Genomic DNA, 23,544 nt, shown 5'->3' on the forward strand with positions numbered 1-23,544 from the left:
TGCATTACAAAAGGATGGAGAAATTGATATTTTGCAAACCAAATCATGTGACAATCTAGCAGATTTGTTCACAAAGTCTTTACCAAATTCAACATTCCAGAAATATATTCATGGAATTGGTATGAGACGTTTTCGAGATTTGCAAATTTGAGGGGGAGAAACTCCTAGAATCATAACCCATTAATTATCACCAGATAATAACTATTATACTCTTTTCCTTTATGAGTTTTGCATCAGTTTTCTCGTAAAAAGGTTTTTAATGAGGCAATATATTATCAAAAATCATATGCCATACTTTCTATTTTCCCTATTGGGTTTTTAAAGGAAGTATTTAAGACATATTAATTGTTCTCTAAACTCACAAATGATTTTTCTCCTTCTTCAAAGGTTTTCCCGATTGAGTTATCAAGAGACAATAATTATTATATGTTGCACTATTTTCTCCTTATTATTTTCTCACCAGGTTTAAAGGAGTTTTAGCAACATATCTACACTATTCTCCTCATATTTTTTCCACAGGGTTTTTGAAGGAGACTTTAAAGATTATACAACGATTTCTCAAGATCAAGATGATGAACATTCTCAAAGGGAAAAACATACAAGGAGTATTATTTATCAAGATGATGTATATTTACAAAGACAAGCATTGATTAGGGGGGTGTTAGGAATTAATTAAATACATTAATTAAGGGATAATCCCTGCTATGTCGGTTGCCTTAATTTGACAACCGCTCCTTGTAAACCGCCTTTGTATCAGGGGTATAAATACCCACATCTTCAATCAATGAGAACACTGTTCCATCATTTTATTTCCTTCTCTCGTTTTTACACTTTACACCACTAAGGCCTTGTTTGATACTAGTGTTTTTGAAGAGTTTGGTGGGGATAATCCCCTAAGGCCTTGTTTGGTACTAGTGTATTTTAGGGAATTTGTGGGGATTATCCCGGTCAAACCCCTCAATCCCCACACATCCCATAACACCATTTGGTTCTAGTGTATTTGACATGTTTCATCCCCACATTTTCCCTCAAATCCCCAAATTATAGTGCATTTTTCTCAATACCCAATACACTACCCCTACCTAGTGTATTAGGGATAAATGGGGATTTGAAGGGATTGGGTGAAGGTTGGGGTTTCACCCAATCCCTTGGGGGATTATTCCCGTCAATCTCCTCAAAAACACTAGTACCAAACAAGGCCTAAGGGATTGGGTGAAACCCTAACCTTCACCCAATCCCTTCAAATCCCCATTTATCCCCAATACACTAGGTAGGGGTAGTGTATTGGGTATTGAGAAATGCACTATAATTTGGGGATTTGAGAGGAAATGTGGGGATGAAACATGTCAAATACACTAGAACCAAATAGTGTTATGGGATGTGTGGGGATTGAGGAGTTTGACCGGGATAATCCCCACAAATTTCCTAAAATACACTAATACCAAACAAGGCATAACGAATATTCAGTATTCTAATTTCCAATTATAATCTGAAGCTAAACCATAATGATGAGGTATATTCAGTGGTCACATCATCCGTGCCTTTCCCATCTCTATTTTCCGGGACGACAAGCCAAGCAAGCCCAACAAATTCCAAATCCCCACGCAAGAAATTCCAAATTGCCACACGCGAATCCTAGCTTTCCCTTCCGAGGACGATCCATCCATCCCATCGCAAGGGAAGTAAGAGCTCCTGCTGCTGCTGCTGCTTCCGTGGTCCCGGTTGAAAGGAGTAAGCAAGCACAAGATCCTCTTGGTGAGCTTATTGCCCCTCCGATCCTTTTGCTTTTTCGCCGGCTTTAGCACCCTAATTCTAGAGAATCCGAAAATTTGTTGGGGAGTAGTGATGCTTGTGGATCGGCGGAGATGAATCCGTCGAATTCAGGAAGCTGATTCGACAGAAGAAGGGGTAACCCCCTTTTGTTCTCAAGTTGACTGGAGTGTGAAGTCGTTCTTGCTGATAGAGAAGCTGAGCCGGGAGCGCTTTGTTTGTGTAACTACCCGAAGAAGAAGAAGAGGAAGATTCTTTACCTGTTATTTCTAGATGTTGAGCTGATTTGATTGCGACACAGGCGAGTCTCTTTGCTACAATTGGAGAACCATGGCTCACACCTGGCAGGGTTTGTACTTTGGTAAATTATAATGGAAGTGTTAATTGAGAAAGATATACTAATTGCAGTACAGTATATTTTTAGCTAGTTAGGGGAGGATATTGTTACAACCTAATTTTGATCAAACCGGGCTTCCCCCCTCTCCATTTTCTTTCATAACTTGAAATACATTGCCCACCATATCAGAGTAAGATAAGGAAAGAGAAAAGGCGAGCTCGGAGCAACACCAGAAAACCAAGAGTCTATGCCTACCATCATGACACGGACTATGGGGCGAAAACCTGATGTCACCCAAACCTACCCACTAAGAGCATCTACAACCGGACCCCCCATGCCTGCCCTAAACGCCCAGGCACCTGCCTGGGCAAAAAATTACCGCCCAACCACGGATCTCAAATCCAGCCCAAACCCTCCGACTGACCGACACTCCCGATATGAAGCCCGGGGCGGATATGGAGCCGCCCAGATGCGCCCACGATGTCTGATCCGGCGCACTGCGTCCCACCCTACCCCACATAAATTGACCCTATCCGCACTCCGGACGATACCCTAGCCCCATTCCACTCCAACCCACTCCCCTTCACCCACAAGCTCCCGTCCGAGGATCTCCGACCATCTCTGGCATGGAGGTCAGCGGATCCAAGTCCTTTACCTCCTGATCCGTTGATCGGGAGCTCGTCTCACGCGCTCCCAAGGAGATGGTTGTTTGCCTTGTGCTACGCCGCTCCTAGGAGGAGTCTGCCCGACGGCAGCGCTCGGACGCCATCCGACAGGAATCCATTGCGTCCGCCCAAATGGCACATGGATCTACTCCCACGGTAGGTTTGGCTGCCTGGTAGGAGGCGGTGCGGTCCGTCTGGCGTCCGAACTCCGTGGCAGATGTGCATGCCCTCCGTTGGCGCGCGGAATCAGGACACTACACATCGGACGAAAATATTGTGTGGCATGCCCACCGGTTAAGGCAGCGGGCACGGGAGGCCGTGGCGTCCCTTTCTGCGAACGTCGGTGAGGCGGAGTCGCACTCTCCAGCACCGCGTGTGGTGCCCGGCAACCCCTGCCGTCGCAACCGCGTCATGGTGGACGTGGCCGGCTCTGACCATGATGGATCCATTATCGACCTCACATGCACCTGCGACATGCAGGGCATGTGCTCCGACGTGGAAGAGCTGGCGGCGCCTTGAGTCCCGTGAGCCGATGCCGGCGGTGCGTGTCCCATATCCTACTCTACCTCGCCGGTGACTAGACCTCCACTCCGAGGAGCGCAGCCAGCCACCGGGCATGGGCATGGACGGAGCTACAAGGACCATCGCGGCGAAATTCAGAGTAGTTTTACGTTGCATGTAATAATATGGATTTGGCAATTTGCAAATGGGGTATCCAGTGTTTTGGGGGCAGATTTTGCTAGTTGTGGTTGTAGATGCTCTAAGAGAAGGACACGGACGGCGACCCCGTCACCCCCGTAGCCGGACTCCCCTCACCAGCCCCTCTCCTCCTCGCCGTCGTCGGTGGCCTCCGGCTGCTGCTCGCGTGGGAGAAGGGGATCTCGCGTGCGGGCAGCGGCTATCCGGCGTTCGGCTCCAGGGCAATGTCCTTGCTCGCGGCGGAGGCGGTCTCCGGCGTGCGGCATGGCGCCTCGTCGCGCTGGTGGGTGCACCGTCGCGGTGCGCGCGGTCGCGGTCGTTGGGCCCGTTCGGTCCTGATCCGATCTGGGATCCGCAGGCGGCGGCTAGCACGGACGGCGCGGACGGTGGTGGGAGGCTCGGCTCCGCTGATGCGCGTCCTGAAGGACTCCTGCAGCGTCTTCTCCGGCCTGGGGCCGTGGTGGTTCGGGCTGGGGTTGCGGCTGGCCAGCTGCCTACCAGGATCAGGATTTGCCGGCGGGGCGAGGGGTGGTGGCGGCCGTCGTGGGTCGCTGCAGTGGTCACAGCTCGTGGAGTCGTTGGCTGTTCTGGCGGCCGGCGGTGGCTGATCCGGTCACTGTCCTCTGGCCCCTAATCGGTGTGCTTCTCTCCTGCGGGTTCCTGGCGGTGCCGGCGTGGCTGCGGATGAAGCTGGTGGAGGAGATTCAGATTGGGGGAAACCCCTTGGTCGGCCTTGGCCGGCTGCGCCGCCGCCGACGCTCAAGGGCGTCGGTGTTCTTCTTGGAGACGTCGGTCTACGTCTGCTCCTCCACTTCCTACCTCACTGCCTCTCGGGTGAAAATCCTAACTCCGGTGGGCGGCAGCGGCGTCCTTGACGCCGTGACCTTTCTGAAGGCGTCGCCTTGAGGGTTGAGTGGTGGTGGGCACCGTGTGAGTCCATGGCGGTTGCTGGTGGTCGGCACTGCTTCGGGGGAAACCCTAAGATCTGGCCTTGCAGATCAGACGATGGCGGTACTGCGGTGCCGTTTCTCTCTTGGGAGCATCGTTTGTGGAGTAGTGCTGGAGACAGAGGCTGGAGATGGAGTGGCTTCATCTTGCCCGGAAATTTGATGGAGCTGTCAAGTCATGCCTGGCTGACAGGTACTACGCTGAGTCATGCCTGGTTGGCAGGTGCTACGCACGACAGTTCTTCCAGAATCTTCGCGTCTGGACGGATGAGCACAGGGCGGTGGCGCTATTTGGCGCCGTGGTGGCGTCGACGGATGTTCGGACTGGCAAAGATGATATGGATCTCTCTCCTGAAGATGGTTCAGTGGACCGATGATGATGGCGGCTTCTAACGTGTGCATGTGGTGTGCGCTTTAAGTCTGCTGCACCGGCTGTTGTGCATGTGGTGTGCGCTTTAAGTCTGCTGCACCGGCTGTTGGTCCTGATACGTTATGTGGATGGATTGGCGACAACACCGGTTTTAGATATGTGGAGTGAGAGCACTCCACATTATCGAGTCTGTAGGTGTGAATGGTGGCTTCGGGTGGTGTGATGTATATTTTTGTCAGACCTTCGTGGAATAATTAATAAAGATGGTTGTATGCATTGCTTGATGCAGAGGCCGGGGGTTGAACCTCCTTTTCTAAAAAAAGATGCTCTAAGAGAAGGAAACACAAAGAAAGCCCATCAGTACCACACATATTACAAAATGGCCACCCTAGGGGCCACGGGCGAAAGTAAAGGAAGTTCCAGAAAACCAGCAACCTAAAAACCACCACCTGCAATCAGATCATGAGAGTCGACATGCCTCTCCAGTCGGGATTCAGACCAGCACCTCAAACTTCACCTGCATTACCACTCCCCAGCCCTGGAGGACCACATAGCAACAGCATTTGAGATGCGTTCTCTTTCAGGAGCTCTGCTCCGTGCTTGACCACATCCATCATATCTGGCTTGTGCTCAAAGGTAGCTTGATTTCGAGCAAGCCAAATTGACCAGCAAATTGCTGCTACTTGTTACAGCCTAATTGATGCAAGGCAAGTTGTCGATTTGGATATCTCTTATCTGGCTGTAGTATTAATACTTCAGGCTTGGATTGCATAATGGAGCAAACTACTAGTAGAATGCTACAGGAGTACCAGGGCTGCTGTATATCGTAAATTCGTAATGCAGTTCCTTCTTACCAGAGTGCAACAATTGTGATAGCTGCTGCATCTTCTGCAGTTGCTACTGGATACCTTTTTTTTACAGTTTCGAATTTGAGTTGTACATATTTGTAGTTTGTTTCTCCGTTGTTGCTAAATCCACAATATGTAACTGCGGCGTCGTTCACTTCTCAAAGTGCATCTGCATCAATGCATGGGTCACAGATATGTGATGTGTTAACCATTTGATAACTTTTCACTCCCTGCTTCATTTGATTCTTCTAAAATAGATCATCGCTGCGAAGGATTTGATGGCACATAAGTGAGTGAATGATTATTTGCAAATACTAATATCATGTTTAGGCCATAGATGCTTATAAGTTTTCGAAAGGTTTAGTCATTTGTTGTTTTCACCTTTTGCAGAGCTACTAAAGTAAACATTAACATTTCTCTGATTGGTGCTTATATGTGAAGGACTCTTTTGTACCTTTATATTAAGGGATTTCTATTCTCATGCCCCTGGTTCCTTAGTCGTACTCAGTTTTCCCTATTTCTTTAATTTTTGCTCACTTTTCCCCATGCGATGAAATTTTGCTTTCACATTTTCCTCACTTTTGCCCCCGAAAAATGGCTCAAAACATACCCAGAATGAGTGTGTGGGGAAAACTGAGTACGACTAAGGAACCAGGGGCATGGGAATAAAAATCTAAAGCTGTTCTATTCCTTCGGGAACTAACTAAAATTTGCATTCCTTGTAGATGGCTTGTTCTGATGGTGAGGCTAAGCACCAATGGATACAGAATGTCCAGTCAGGAGGAGCAGTTCCTTGTCTACCACCTGAAAACTGTCCTAATGGCTGGGCTACTCCTCCTGGTGACACATTTATGGTCAGAGGCCCAGAATATTTTGCAACTAAGGCAAAAATACCTGGTGGGGAGTATCTTCTGAAGCCTCTTGGAGTTGATTGGATCAAAGGCTCAGTAAAAATCTGCGAGGTCCTGAAAAACAGGAACCATCGTGTGAGAAAAGCCATCGATGAGGAGGTTTTGCACGGCAGTAAACCTTTTGTCTGGGCTTTTAACTTGCAACTGCCCAGCAAGGAGAACTACAGCGCGATATTTTACTTTGTCTCACTGGAACCTGTACCCGAAGGCTCGCTGATGGATCAATTCCTTAAAGGGGATGATGCTCTCCGTAAATCCAGGCTTAAACTGATAGCAAACATAGTTAAGGGGCCCTGGATTGTCCGAAAAGCTGTGGGTGAACAAGCCATCTGCATACTTGGCAGAGCACTTTCGTGCAAGTATGTCCAGGGTTCAAACTTCATCGAAGTTGATGTGGATATTGGGTCTTCCATAGTTGCAAATGCAATTGTCCATCTGGCGTTTGGTTACGTGGCGACACTGACTGTAGATTTAGCATTTGTTATTGAGAGTCAAGCTGAATCAGAGCTCCCCGAGAGACTTCTTGGAGCTGTAAGGTTCTCTGAGTTGAGTCCGGGATCAGCTGGTGTGTACGAAGTGCCATCTGAAGAGCAGCAGGAAGTTGCTCCAATTCTGCCTTCAAGACTATGGCGGAGTTTTTCCCAACTGCTACAGAACCCAGGCAGCTCAATGGAGCCATCGCCTAGCTCAGAAAACACTAACGGAAACTTTCACAAAGAAGATGCTGGTAACAACGATAATTGGTAAGTGCATCAGACTCGATGTGCTAATTAGCCACTGCTTTTGTTAGAATATTTTTACATTAACAGATAAACAAAAAAAATATAATAGGATCGTTCTACTGTAGTCAAATTGCAACCTATGTTATAGTTGTAGGATGTCTTTGAAAATTTTCCTCATGTTGAACAAAGCTTTATCACGCGAAAAGTACTGACATGATGCTGTTCCCTTTTGCAGATATCCCTGAATCTGCTAGAGATGTATACAGCTTCCATCAAAATGATGCGTTCATTGGTTGGGGATAATATGACAGTTCAGGCGATGTGTAAAAGTCGAATTCGTTTTTACAATGATGAACGACGGCCTCAGGTAGTTGTGGATTATCATAGTCCTGAGCCCTGCTGTGAAAATGATACATACTGGTCAAGAGAAAAACAACATCTTTCTGTACATATTAACTAAATTTACCTTTTAGCCCGAGAAATTGGTATGTTGTATTGCATTCTCTTTCTGTGGCTCTGGTAAATACTTACTCCAAATGCCCTCGTGGAACCTAGAGTGCGATGAAAAGCTACTCCTTATTGTTGATCCCAAAGACGATATTTGGATGAACCCAGAGTAGATCAGAATAATGACCCCGAAAATAGTGTTTAGATGAACCCATAGTACATCAGAACTGATACAGTATTATTTTCGGGGTCATCTAAACATTTTTTTGTTGTCCTTGTCTGTGTTTCTGTGAACAGGGCAAAGACCTGGATCTACAAACAATTGTATCGTTGAAACTACCAATTTTCTTGTACCGTAACTGATCACGCGATGTTTAGTTTTGGTTCTTGGAACTTTGCGCTTTCTTAGCACACTTCTTCTAAGACAAAATGGGTGCTGGAGAAAAACCAAGACCTACCAGGTTCATATTCCCTCCGTCCGGAAATACTTGTCCTAAAAATGTATATAATGGATGTATCTACAATTAAAATAAGTCTAAATATATTCATCTCTAGGACAAGTATTTCCGGACGGAGGTAGCATAAAATACCTAGGATATGTGGTCCATTTTTTTTTTCAAGAATCTTGTTCATCTGGTTCAAGTCCTAGATCTGGCATGGGTGTGCATTTATCTTGATTTATTGCAAGATTTCTGACACTGTTTGTTCAGTGGTCCACTAAGAGGTATCCGTGGTGATTTCGACAATCGTAAGTTTTGACGCTTCATTTTTCAGATGTGCTCATGTAAGTTAGGCTCTGCTTCTGTTTGTACTAGATGACACGACCAACCCCAATCAATAAATCAAGCAACATATGAAACACATGTTTTATGAATGACACATAAAGGGGCGAAAACCAAATGAAACCGCCAAGTTAGGTGAATTATTTGAACGATGTTTCTCCTGATCAATAAATCAAGCAACATATAAAAACATGTTTTATGAATGACACATAAAGGGACAAAAACCAAATGAAGCCGAGAAGTTAGGTAAACTATTTGAAGGATGTTTTTTCTGAATTACCTGCAAATGATTGTGTTCGTATTTTGTTAATAAATGTGAGGTTAAATGTGACTGCTACCGTTGTCAACGAGATATCGGGCTATAACATGTTAACTTTACACGCGAAATATTGGAAGGACGTTATGACAACTTACAACATAAAGTCATACTCCATCTGTTTCTAAATATAAGTCGTTTTAGAGATTCCACTACGAACTACATACGGATGTAGTTCGTAGTGAAATATCTAAAAAGAGTTATATTTAGGAAAGGAGGAAGTATATGCTAACATTGGATCCATTCGATGCTCGATACAGGCAAATGGATGGTTAGCGGATTGCATGTTGACGCGGACTGCGGTTGTCGAGAGCTTACAAGGTCATCGTACCATGCACGGGTTTCACTGGTCGACCTTTCTAGCATGCATTAGTAGGATCGGCGTCGTCATGGCCGCTGCACTGTGTGATGCCATTCCGCTTGCCTACATATATGTGGGTGGGTGCATGAAGCCCCCAGCAAAATTGGGGTGTATGAGAACCGATGGGCCACAACGTGCTGCATCATTCTTCGAGCCACCCACAAACACACTGGGTGGAAACCAAGTGAAGATGCACACCTTCAAGTCAACCCCTGTTGTGGCGTAAACTAACGTCACTGGACCATCACTGATGCCAAACATTGTAACTAGGTCACCCACGAAGCCAAACGCCTCTATTGGGTCGTTGCGAGAGCCGGCCATGTCCATTGTGATGTTTCTCAACTCGACCCACGTCAACCAACATGGACCATCGATTATGCAGTGGCGGAGCTTCGAAGAAATGGCTGGGCGGGCCAGGCTAAAAGAGAGCACAATTTTCTTAGGCTCACAACCCAGTTTTTCCCTCACGTAGCTCCATCATTTAGTGGTATCCAAATATTTTTCCAGTTAAAGATGTGGTTTGTAATTTGGAAATCAAAATGTTGCTCTTTTGTGTGACATCATTGAAGTAGTTCAGTTTTGGATGAGGTTATGAGCTAATCCGTTTATTTTAATGAAGGGCCTCATGATTTGGATGAGCGAGACTAAGAGTGAGCGACCGGTCTTTCTGGGCTGAGTACATTGCCTGGCTGAAAGTGCAAGCTATGCCCCTAATTGTCTTTTGGTGTTAATGACAACACATACATAGGAAACTAATCCTATTTGTTGAGTGTATCTCAGGACGGCAAGTACTTTAGTAGATTAAGATTTATGTGCCAAAGGTTGCTTGAAAAGATTGGTGATGTATATTTCGAGAAGACTAGGGATTAAGAAGAGATGATGTAGAATAGTCTTTTGAGTTTACTGATATTGAGTATAGGGGATCCCACACTATTAAGAGGGGATCACAGGCTTTGCGATAAACTTGCTCATACCACATCTCTACAAACATATCAAGCACCACATACTGTCCACTGTCTACAATTCAATATATGTCCAGTTACCTCGGACATCCATCTCCCTCCGGACGTCCGAGGGTCGGACATCCGGCTCCCTCCGGAAATCCGCAGCCAGACACCAGTAGTTTGTAAGGCTTATATCTCGGAAATCCGGCTCCCTCCGGACGACCGAGGGCCGGACGTCCAGCCAAGCTTCGGAAATCCGGAGGTCAACACCAGTAGAATGTGTGCACTATATCTCGGAAATCCGGCTCCCTCCGGATGTCCGAGCACCGGATGTCGGACACCCATCGGAAATCCGGAAGCCACCACAAGTAGAACTTGTGCTGTATAACACGGACTTCCGGGCCACTCCGGACGTCCGTATGCTGATGAATTCAAATATGTTCAGGCACATCTACAGGCCTCGGACGACCGACCCCTGTCGGACGTCCGGCCACTGATGAATTCAGAAGAGTTCCAGTCATGCCTACAGGTCTCGGACGACCGACCCCTGTCGGACGTCCGGCCCCTCACGAACGCCCGGACTTCCGACAAGTGTCGGACGTCCGGACCCTGTGTGACTTATTGCACCTCCAACGGTTGGATTTCACTCCACACTATAAATACTCTTCTCCCACCTCGTGAAAGGGTGTTCAACACAGCTAGAATACACCCAAGAACACCTTTCCACTCACTCACTCTTGTCTACACCAAATCCTAGATCCCAAGAGCATTTGTGAGCCCCTTTGAGTGTTGTTCCAATCAAAAGATAGATCGTCTCTCTCTCCTCCTTCCCACCAAAGTGATTTGTGATTTGAGCAAGTTTTGAGCAATCCCCGTGATCTTGTTACTCTTGGAGGTTGGAGACTCCTAGGCGGTAGGAGTCTTCGGAGAGGAATCAAACCATTGTGATATCCCTCGGAAAGTTTGTGAAGGTTTGGAAGCCACCTCAAGGCTTACCACTAGTGGTTGAGAAACGCCTTCGTGGAGTTATCTCAAAGGGAGAATAGGGTGAGCCTTCATGGCGTTGGTGTGCCTTCGTGGTAACATCCGCCCCTTTAACGGTGACGTAGCTTCCCTCCAAGGAAGTGAACATCGGGATACATCCTTGTCTCTCTCGGAGTTTCGGTTATTCCTAACCCTAACTCTCTACTTGTGTTAATCCTTATTACATACTTGTATTTGCTTATTGTTTACCGCTTGCTTTGCTTCACTCCTAATAGCTTACTCTTTGTCATAGCAATTATTAGGCTTACACTTATATTTCGCACTTTAGCCTAAAAATTGCCAAGTAATTATTAAAATTTGGATTTGTACCTATTCACCCCCCCTCTAGGTCCATCTCGATCCTTTTCAATTGGTATCAGAGCCTCGTGCTCTATTTGTGTGGCTTAACCGCCCTAGAGCGAGATGGACGTGGATCCAGCTACGGTAGCTCCAGTGCAGAGGGACGGGACTTCCGCGGAAGTCAAGTCTTTCACCTCTGAGGACCTGGAACGGGCCCTTACCAAGCAAAAAGAGGAGCATGATTCTTCTCTTGAGTCCATAATACAAATGAGACTAGCAGCACTAACCACGGGGACGACCACGTCCCCGAGGGCCTCAGGGCCCCACGTGCACGGTACTTCATTTGGCCAACCTCCTCCGGAGAGGAACCAAACCAGTGTTCCATGGATTTATGCTAAATCTCAAATTGAGAAACCTAAGTACAATCCTAGAGGAAAACCTCCCTTGCTTGATGACAATTCCGATTTTGCTTTGTGGAGAGTTGGTATGCAGGATCATCTTAGGTACGCCAATGATGAGATGCTGGACATCCTCGAGCATGGGTACAATCCTGTTGATCCAAGATGCCTCACGCCCAGAGAAACTTATGACAAGCATCTCAATGACACTGCAATCATGTGCATAAGAAAGGGAATGAATGACAAGCAACGAAGACCTTACATTCACACCACAAGTGCCAAGGAATTGTGGGACAACATCATAAGGACCAAGACCGGTACCTCCACTCTTCGGCTTGCTCAATATGAAATTGCCAAGGGGCAATTACAGAATTTCTGTATGGAAAAGGGTGAATCTCCCAAGCAACTACTAGAACGGCTCATGACTCTCGCCGCAGACATTGAGTCATGTGACTGTGACAAGACGCAAGATGGTTTCAATCTGACCAAGAGATTCCTTGTGGACAAGTTACTTCACGCTCTTGCTCCATATCACCATCAAATGGTATGGGACATGAGACAGCATCATGCTTTCAAAGAAATGACTCCGGATGACATCATATCCACTTTCCAATTATTTGAAGAGTCAAAGGCAAATGCAACAAAGCATCTAGCCATGCATGGCACTTCAACATCAGAGATCAATCTTGCTTTGAAAGCCAAGCATGAGTATGACGAAGAAGAAAGTGAAGAAGAAGAAGAAGGTGATGATGACTGTCAAGATGGTGATGATGTTGACTCTATTGAAAGCCCATCGTTTGAGGACATTGCTCTCTTTGTGAAGAAGTTCAGTGCAGGGAAGTTCAAGGGAAGATTTCCAAAGAAGAAGGTAAGGAAATGCTATAACTGTGAGGAAACCAACCACTTCTCCAACGACTGCCCTTATGAGAAGAGAGAAGACAAACCAAGGTTTCCAAAGACCTTTGTAAAGAAGAAGTTACCAAACCCTATGCACTCCAAGTCCAAGAGGACAGATGGAAGAGCAATGGTTGCACAAGAAGAATCAGATCTAAAAGATGTTGGTGGAGTTGCCGGAGTAGCTCAAGATACACAGAGTACCTTGAGGCTAGTCAACAAAAGTGGTGATGTTGTTCACTACAACTATATGAAGGACTACAAGGGCAACGCTCACAAGTGTTTGATGGCAAAGACTGCCATGGGAGATGGGGAAGACCAAAGCTCCCATGATAAGGTTAAGGTAACCCCACGGTTAAACTCTTTCAATCTAGTTTCTACCCCTTCTGATGAGTATCTTGATGCGGAAGATCATTATGAGGATGGTGATTTAGATCACCCCATGTTTGCTAAAATGAACAAATTTATGTGCTCTCTTAAAGGAAAGAAGCTCACTATGTTTCGCATACTTATGGAAATGGTGAGTAAGCACACCAATACCATCAAGGAACTCGAAACCCTCGTCACTGAGGAGAAGGAGAGAAATGAACTCCTTGAGCAGAAAGTCCTTTATGAGGAAGCACAAAATGATGCATTATGTTCAAAAGTAGGTGAAAACCTTGATAAACATGCTAATGATCTTGCCTCCTTGAAAAAGGCTGAAAATGTGTGCAGAGAATTACTAAATGATAAAGACCGACTTGTGAACTCTCATGCTTCTCTTTCTAAGGACTGTGAGCGTCTATCCTTGTCTCTCAAAGACAAGGAAGAGAAACTCACTGTTCTTACAAAGAGCTTTGAGGCACTTAAGGTCACTTATCTTGACACTCTAGCTAAGGCCTACTCCTCACCTATTATCAATGTTGATACCTGCACTACTAACCCTAGTAGTGAACTGACATCTATCCTTGAGGAAAATTGTTCGTTAAGGGCACAGCTAGACAGAGGTCTCATGACATGTGCACAAGGACAAAAGACTCTCAATGAGATCTTAAGTCGACACAATGGAGGTGTCGCCAAGGAAGGGCTTGGGTTCAACCCAAGCACTGCCAAGAAAAGTGCATCTCCTCTGAAGTGTACCACTCCTCTTAAGGAAATATTTGTACCAGAGGGACACATGGAGAAAGGTAAGGTTGTGAGTGGATCGACCACTAGGGGTCCGTCTACTCACAACAAGACAACCGAATTCATGCCGCCATCCTATGTACTACGCAATTCAAAGGAAGGAGAAGTCTATGCTAAATTCATTGGTCCCCGTAATGCATTTCGATTCTATGCTATTTGGGTCCCTAAGACTCTTGTAACTAATGTGAAAGGCCCCATGACAAAATGGGTACCTCAAACCAAGTCTTAATTCTTTACAGGCTGTTTTCTCCGGTGGAGCAAAATGGGTGATCGATAGTGGATGCACCAATCATATGACCGGAGATAGTAACTTGCTCTATGACTTCATGCAAGCCATTCGACCATACATGAGCATTGTATTTGGTGGAGGGTCGAAAGGGAAGGTAATTGGGTTGGGCAAGGTGGCAATCACTAATGAGATGTCTATTGCAAATGTCATGCTTGTCCAATCTCTTCAATATCATTTACTTTCAGTTCGTCAATTGGCTTCCGTCGGTTATGACACACTATTTGGACTAACGGATGTGAAAGTCTTTAAGAGAGACACTCTTGAAGTGGCTTTTGTTGGAGAGTTGGATGGCAACCTTTACACGGTTGATTTCTCGAAAGAGAGCACTTTCCATACAACTTGTCTAATGGCCAAGGCCGACATGGGATGGCTGTGGCATCGCCGGCTCGCCCATGTTGGCATGAAAAATCTTCAAAATCTCTTAAACGTAATCACATTCTTGGACTAACAAATGTATCTTTTAAGAAAGATCGTGTGTGTAGTGCATGCATAGCTGGGAAGCAACATCAATCAAGACATCCACCCAAGAACGTTGTATCCACTTCGAGGCCGTTAGAGCTCCTTCATGTGGATCTATTTGGGCCTCCTTCATGGGCAAGTCTTGGAGGGAAAAAGTATGGCCTAGTCATTGTAGATGATTACTCAAGATATACATGGGTGTTCTTTCTCAAGTCCAAGGATGAGACGAAGGTCACCTTCATTAACTTTGCCAAACAAGCCCAGCGGAAGTTTGACAAGGACATCAAGGCAGTAAGAAGTGATAATGGCTTTGAGTTCAAGAACTACACCCTAGAAGAATTTCTTAGTGATGAGGGCATTGAACATCAGTACTCCGCACCTTACACCCCCAACAAAATGGTGTGGCAGAGAGGAAGAACCGGACACTTGTGGAAATGGCAAGGTCCATGTTAGATGAATACAAGTCACCACATAGCTTTTGGGCTGAGGCCGTCAACACAGCATGTCATGCATCAAACCGACTCTTCCTCCGGTCAATATTGGAGAAAACTCCATATGAGCTCCTAACTGGGAACAAGCCCAATGTTAAGTACTTTCGTGTGTTTGGATGCAAATGCTTCATCCTCAACAAACGGGAACGGTTAGAGAAATTTCAATCCAAAACAACTGAGGGGATTTTTGTTGGCTATGGGTCAAACTCTCACGCCTACAGAGTCTATAACAAATCCACTGGATGTGTTATAGAAACCTGTGATGTGACGTTTGATGAATTTAATCGCTCCCATGGGGAGCAAGTTGATCTAAATGATGCAGGTGAAGAAGACTCCCCACAAGATATCTTAAACATGGGTGTAGGTGCACTTCTGCCTATGGAACAAAGACCCCATGATGATGATGAAGATGATGAGAACATCTCGCATCCTCAAGACTGTTCACTACCCGTACCTCCGCAAGATATTAGCACACCCATCATGCCAGTTGTTGAGGATCAAGTGGGAGAACATGTCTCTCACCCTGATGACACTCAAGAACAAGATGATCTTCAAGAGGTAGACCAAAGTATGGGTATGCTTGATGATGAACCTCAACAGGTGCAACGCGAAGAGGAATATCTTCCTCCGCACATAAATGATCCATATGTTGAGGACATTGATGATGGAAACGAAGTTGAACCTCGTGAAACCTTGACCTCCATCATGCCACGTGTGGCCGGTCGTGTTGATATTGATCAAATCCTCACAGGCGTATCGGAAGGTAGAGTGACTCATAAACAATTAACAAACTTTTGTGCTCACTTTTCGTTTGTCTCTAGTACTGTGCCACACAGGGTTCAGGATTCATTATGTGACAATGACTGGCTACTTGCTATGCAAGAGGAGCTAAACAGTTTCACATGCAACGAAGTATGGTCATTGGTAGAACGACCAACTGAGGAACATAATGTCATTGGAACTAAATGGATTTTCAAGAACAAGGAAGATGAGAACGGGACTGTTCTACGCAACAAGGCAAGGTTAGTAGCACAGGGGTACTCCCAAGTTGAAGGTTTGGACTTTGGTGAAACTTTCGCCCCTGTTGCTCGTCTTGAGTCCATTCGCATTTTGTTGGCCTATGCTGCTTTCAATGGTTTTACCTTGCATCAAATGGATGTGAAAAGTGCTTTTCTTAACGGTCCTCTACAAGAAGAGGTATATGTATCACAACCACCTGGGTTTGTTGACCCTCATCACAAAGACCATGTATATAAACTTCACAAGGCACTTTATGGTCTTAAACAAGCACCCCGTGCTTGGTACGATCATCTTAAGAAGTTCCTACTCGATGATGGCTTTGTGGTGGGGGTGATCGATCCCACTCTTTTTACTAAGAGGGAAAATGGTGATTTGATCTTATGCCAATTCTACGTAGATGACATCATTTTTGGTTCTCCTAACATCCATTTGTGCAAGAAGTTTGCGGCCTCCATGACCAAGACCTTTGAGATGTCACTCAACACGGACTTGAAGTTCTTTCTTGGTTTTCAAATACAACAATTTCAAGAAGGGATTTTCTTGTCTCAAACTAAGTACCTCAAAGACATTCTTGAGAAATTTGATATGACAAATGCTAAACCAATGAAGACACCGATGGCCACCGATGTAGTTCTAAATGAAGACTCAAACGGTATTCCTTTTGACCCATCTACTTATCGCTCCATGATTGGTTCGCTGCTTTATCTTTGCGCATCTAGACCGGACATCATGTTAAGTGTAGGAATATGTGCTAGATTTCAAGCTTCCCCTATGGAAAGCCATCACACGGCGGTTAAGCACATTCTTAGATACCTTGTTCACACCCCAAAGTTAGGCTTATGGTACCCTAAGGATGCAAAGTTTGATCTTATTGGGTATTCTGATGCGGATTGGGCCGGTGGTAAAGTGGGACGGAAATCCACTTCCGGTGCATGTCAGTTTCTTGGACGCTCGTTGGTAAGTTGGTCCTCGAAGAAGCAGAACTGTGTTTCTCTCTCCACGGCCGAGGCCGAATATATTGCAGCCGCAAGCTGTGCTACTCAATTGCTATGGATGAGGCAAACACTGAAGGATTATGGTATCACGTATCGACACGTTCCTCTTCTCTGTGATAATGAAAGTTCCATAAAGATCTCCGTGAACCCCATTGATCACCCTCGCACAAAACATATTGATATTAGGTATCATTTCTTGCGATACCATGTGCAAAAGGGTGACATTGATATTACCCATGTGGGTACCGACATGCAGTTAGCCGACATTTTCACCAAGCCACTTAGCGTAGCTAGGTTCTGTCAACTTAGGCGTGAACTTGGTATCTTGGAGCTTGACAACATATCTTGAAATCTTGCACACATACATACACTCACATTATGGTTGTGTCTTGATGTGCGCATATATTTAGGGGGAGTGCATCGTAATTCTATGTGTTTTTAAGCTTACAACGTACGCACAGATCATTTCATGCATGTAATACTTCTAGGAAAACAGTGCTCGTATTTTTTTATATACCATGCAAGTTATCATCATCAAAACAAAAATTACCTGTTCTGGCCTCTCCTTTCTCCTCTCTCTCGGACGTCCGGCTCATCTCGGACGTCCTGCGCCAGAACATCCTCCGGACGTCCGACGCCTCTCGGACGTCCGACGCGGCAAAACCCCCTCCGGTCGTCCGACCAGTGTCGGTCGTCCGACGCAAGAACGACCTCCGGACGTCCGACGCCTCTCGGACGTCTGACGCCTCGGGGCCCCTATATAAAGCTGGGCGCGGGGCTGGGCTTTTGCCCTAACCCCCAGCGCCCCCTTTTTTCCTCAGCCATCGCCGCCAGCCCAGGGAACTGCTCGAGGAGCTCCTCCCCAGCGCCCAGCCCTGGTTCTCCCGAGCCGCTCTCCTCCACGGATTCCCTCCTTCTTCCTCCGTATTCATCGCGAGATCCATCCTCAGGTCGCTCCTCCGTCTCCTTTCGCGTTGGATTTGATTTCTCTCATGTATCTCCATGCTCGTTCCTCATTTGGGGAGTTTTCATCCACGTAGGGCTTCATGGCAAGACCAAGCACACCGCTCGGAAGACCGTGGCCGGCTCATCCTCTCGCACCCCTATGAACACGGGGTCGGAATCGGATGAGCCACACTATCCCTTCAAACGGACTGCTCGGCGTTCTCCTCCTTAGCGTCGTCTGATGATCCTGACCCCGACTTCGAGGAGGAGCTTGCCGCCGAGGAACTTCCTCAACCCGTCGCTCGAAGGTCCAAGCTCGGGTCTCGCAGGGCGTCCTACATGCCACAACCGCCTCCTGCCCAGCCTGCAGGTGAAGCTCGCCGCATCTCCTTAGAGCCTCCTGCCACATTAGGTCGTAATATCACAAAATCCACCACACTTGGGGCAGCTTCCTATCTTACTTTCCGCCGCGACGTAAATCAATACGAGGTCGGCAGTGATTCTACGGATTCACGTTTCCGCACAAACGTCCAGGCGGACATCTTTACCACCGTCATAGTCCCTAAGGGGTTATCTAATCATCTTTTCATTGATGTTGAGCATATTCGCATGCACCCGGTGAAATATCCGGGTGCCATTGAGCTTATTGAGTCATCGGGGCTTGCCGCCCCGTTTTCTTTTCATTGCGACTATAATGCTACTGCCATTCACCAGTTCTATGCCACATGTCATTTTGGCTCCGACAACACTGTCACCTGGATCACCTCCGATGTTCGCTTCAAAGCCACTTATGCTACTTTTGTTGCCGCACTGGGTTTTCCCCATTCCGGTTATAAAATACATAAGGATGATCCTAACCATGCGCCTAAGACTATTGACGTGTGTGGACACCTAATCAAACCACTACGTGAACTTGATGTGGATGAGCGCCTGAAGGACCTTAACGAGGTATCCATCTGGCGCTCACCTTACTTCATTATCTTTCAGTGTGTCATCCGCACCATCTATCCCAAGATGGGTGATAAGGGTTCTTGCAGTGGCTATTGTATCGACATCATGTACCACTTGTTCGAGAACCCCAAGAGCAAAATCAATGTGCCCCATTTCCTATGGCATGAGATCCGGCTTGCTAGCTTTCAGTACAAGCAAGCCTTTCCTCACGCTCCTTTCATCCAGGCACTTATTAACCACGTTGCTGATTTCTCTGTGGCTACCACTCACATCCATCGCAAGTGGTCCATTCCCGCTCACATGGCGGATGACTTTGCTCCCAAGAACGCTCCTTCTTCCTCTACTACCACTCGCCGCACTGCTGCACGGGCCGCCACCCCTTCATCTAGCTCCGCTTCTCTCGGTCGCATTGCCAAATTCCTTGGCAAAGCTCACTCTGCTTTGATGAAGGCTGTCTCCTTTCAGTGTGGTCAAACCTATGATGTGGTTTCCCACTTAGTTTCCTCTCAGAATGCCCTCAAGGCTCGTCTGAGAGCCTCGGGCGATCTTGATGTGAGTGATGATGAGGCCCCTCCTGCTGCTCCTTCCATTGATTTTGGCTTCCCTTCTGGTCCTGAGTGGTCTGAGTTCTTCGACGAGGCTGGGGGCAGTGGTTTGGCTGATGATGCTGATGATGATGGTGATGCGCCTTGAGCTTGGTTGGTGCTATTGCTGGCTCCCTTTTTGGTACTTGGTGCCAAAGGGGGAGTAATGTATCGCAGTTAAACGTCATTTTTTAGTCTTTGGAGATTTAATGTAATGGATAAAACTCATGTATGGCTACTTATGAATGGTTGTGACTTGCTATGATATCATCATAGACTATTATGTCTTGATCCTTTATTTCTATGATGATCTATTATCCTTCCATGTTGATCCATTTGGAGCTTCGATATCTTTATCATGCATATCTTAAGGGGGAGCTCCGTACTAAATATCTCCTAGACTATAATGTATGTTTTAATATTTTTGAGACCTATGTATATGTTGTCATCAACTACCAAAAAGGGGGAGATTGAAAGTGCAAGCTATGCCCCTAATTGTCTTTTGGTGTTAATGACAACACATACATAGGAAACTAATCCTATTTGTTGAGTGTATCTCAGGACGGCAAGTACTTTAGTAGATTAAGATTTATGTGCCAAAGGTTGCCTGAAAAGATTGGTGATGTATATTTCGAGAAGACTCGGGATTAAGAAGAGATGCTGTAGAATAGTCTTTTGAGTTTACTGATATTGAGTATAGGGATCCCACACTATTAAGAGGGGATCACAGGCTTTGCGATAAACTTGCTCATACCACATCTCTACAAACATATCAAACACCACATACTGTCCACTGTCTACAATTCAATATATGTCGAGTTACCTCGGACATCCGGCTCCCTCCGGACGTCCGAGGGCCGGACATCCGGCTCCCTCCGGAAATCCGCAGCCAGACACCAGTAGTTTGTAAGGCTTATATCTCGGAAATCCGGCTCCCTCTGGACGACCGAGGGCCGGACGTCCGGCCAAGCTTCGGAAATCCGGAGGTGAACACCAGTAGAATGTGTGCACTATATCTCGGAAATCCGGCTCCCTCCGGATGTCCGAGCACCGGATGTCGGACACCCATCGGAAATCCGGAAGCCACCACCAGTAGAACTTGTGCTGTATAACACGGACTTCCGGGCCACTCCGGACGTCCGTATGCTGATGAATTCAAATATGTTCAGGCACATCTACAGGCCTCGGACGACTGACCCCTGTCGGACGTCCGGCCACTGATGAATTCAGAAGAGTTCCAGTCATGCCTACAGGTCTCGGACGACCGACCCCTATCGGACGTCCGGCCCCTCACGGACGCCCGGACTTCCGACAAGTGTCGGACGTCCGGACCCTGTGTGACTTATTGCACCTCCAACGGCTGGATTTCACTCCACACTATAAATACTCTTCTCCCACCTCGTGAAAGGGTGTTCAACACAGCTAGAATACACCCAAGAACACCTTTCCTCTCACTCACTCTTGTCTACACCAAATCCTAGATCCCAAGAGCATTTGTGAGCCCCTTTGAGTGTTGTTCCAATCAAAAGATAGATCGTCTCTCTCTCCTCCTTCCCACCAAAGTGATTTGTGATTTGAGCAAGTTTTGAGCAATCCCCGTGATCTTGTTACTCTTGGAGGTTGGAGACTCCTAGGCGGTAGGAGTCTTCGGAGAGGAATCAAACCATTGTGATATCCCCAGGAAAGTTTGTGAAGGTTTGGAAGCCACCTCAAGGCTTACCACTAGTGGTTGAGAAACGCCTTCGTGGAGTTATCTCAAAGGGAGAATAGGGTGAGCCTTCGTGGCGTTGGTGTGCCTTCGTGGTAACATCCGCCCCTCTAACGGTGACGTAGCTTCCCTCCAAGGAAGTGAACATCGGGATACATCCTTGTCTCTCTCGGAGTTTCGGTTATTCCTAACCCTAACTCTCTACTTGTGTTAATCCTTATTACATACTTGTATTTGCTTATTGTTTACCGCTTGCTTTGCTTCACTCCTAATAGCTTACTCTTTGTCATAGCAATTATTAGGCTTACACTTATATTCCGCACTTTAGCCTAAAAATTGCCAAGTAATTATTAGAATTTGGATTTGTACCTATTCACCCCCCCTCTAGGTCCATCTCGATCCTTTTCACTGGCTGACTGGGCTTAGAAGGATAGCCTAGGTAAAAAACAAAAATCATGGGCGGGCCATGCCCCGGGTCAGCCCAAAAAGCTCCGTCCTTGCGATTATGTATGATAAATTATTCACTGCAAGCGGGCATGAACGTCTCCAAAGGTCGTGTTAAACGCATGTTATCGAAGGTTGGAGCCCTATCCTGTTACGTGAAACAAAGGGACAACTATGGTCCTCCATTGTTGTGGCGGGATACCATGATAAAGGGGAAACTAGGGTGCCCTTGGCACAAAAACCAGCAGCAACCAAGAGGTTAAGTAAGGTATGACAACACGTTTAATAAATGTTCAAACTATGAATTGTCCTTAGAGGGCGTATGCACGTAGATATAATAGTTTATTTATCCATAAAATTGCAACGACACGGAGAGAAATAGTCCATCTATCCATAGTATTGATCCAATAATCGGCATTGCCACACGCCGCTTAGACCTTATAGTTATCTGAAAACTCAAGCCAGCATCGTAAGTTGCATATCTTATTCGCCCCGAGGCTAGTGGAGCAATCGCCCATCCAAACGTCCTTAATTGTGCGCACTCGATGGCCTTCTCAAGCTTTGCTCCAACGCAAAATTTGCTATGTTGAATACAAATGGTATTGGTTTGTTATAAATATCATTTGGTATAGGAATTCACCGTTGTAGGTCAATGGTGGTTATGAGATCAAGGTTATACGTCTGAGCACAACTCTGTCCTTGTCGATCGTTGTTCCACACAATAATATATTATCATGAAAAATGATTCTATGAAACTCACTTTGCATGTTGGGCGAGAGAACGATGTGGTATACCAAATAGTCCTGTCCAACGCACATCTAAAGGATGACGACATGTTGCTTTTCCACACGGATGTCTAGACCAACAATATTGATCTCCTCCTTTTGAAGGGAGTTCGACACGGTTTTTATCCATTCCCGATGACCCCTAGGTCATGGGGACGATCGTGATTATCTTCAATCCATGATCGAAGCGATGAATTCGGGCAACTTTTTCCACCTGTAACTCTGTAACTCCACTTGGCACGGGCAGAACGAAGGGTTGTGGCTTTGAGTAGGAGTACATGCTTAGCTTGAATGGAAGTAGCACAGTTATTCAAGGAGGGTTTAAATATCGAGAAGAGGGGTGTAATGTGGGGGAGGTGAATAGACACTTAACATGGCAAAGGTGCATTTTTTATTTTTCTTGGAATTAAAGCAGATTTTTTGCACGAGTTAAATTGCAACCAATAATTCCTACACATGCATATCTAGAGATTAAGCAACGGGAAATGAATATCATGCAAGTGCAAGAAAGTAAAGGGAGGTAGATATATGAATATCAAACGCGATGAGGACACGATGATTTTTGGCGTGGTTCCAATAGGTGGTGGTATCGTACGTCCACGTTGATGGAGACGTCAAACCATGGAGGGTAAAGGTTGCGAGTCCGAGGGGTGATCCACCCATGAAGGGCCATGAAGAAGCTACCTTGTCTATTTCATCATAGTTTACATCCATGAAGGACCAGCCTCACTCGGGGTACATCTTCACGAAATAGGCAATATCATTGTCCTTACAAAATCCTTGGTTCAACTCCATAAGATTTGGAGGCTCCCAAGTGACACCTAACCAATCTAGGATACAACACTCTCCAAAAGGTAATAGATGTGGTTTTGATGATGGACTCCTTGCCTTGTGCTTCAAAATATAGTCTTCTCAACGCTCAGTCACTTTCTCACAGATTTTGGCTTGGTAGAAGAGAAGGATTGGGTGGAAAGA

The 23,544-nt window shown here is 46.2% G+C and overlaps 1 protein-coding gene across 1 annotated transcript; it reads left to right on the plus strand.

Annotated features, from left to right (window-relative positions):
- The first annotated feature begins 1,462 nt into the window (after positions 1–1,462).
- Positions 1,463–7,769, plus strand: LOC123410439 (protein ENHANCED DISEASE RESISTANCE 2). Its single transcript, XM_045103386.1, has 3 exons — positions 1,463–1,755; positions 6,362–7,290; positions 7,505–7,769. Coding segments are annotated over exons 2-3 (930 nt in total). The 5' UTR covers positions 1,463–1,755; the 3' UTR covers positions 7,506–7,769.
- Positions 7,770–23,544: the final 15,775 nt, after the last annotated feature.

Source organism: Hordeum vulgare, chromosome 7H (genome assembly GCF_904849725.1).
Source record: "Hordeum vulgare subsp. vulgare chromosome 7H, MorexV3_pseudomolecules_assembly, whole genome shotgun sequence".
NCBI lineage: Eukaryota > Viridiplantae > Streptophyta > Magnoliopsida > Poales > Poaceae > Hordeum > Hordeum vulgare.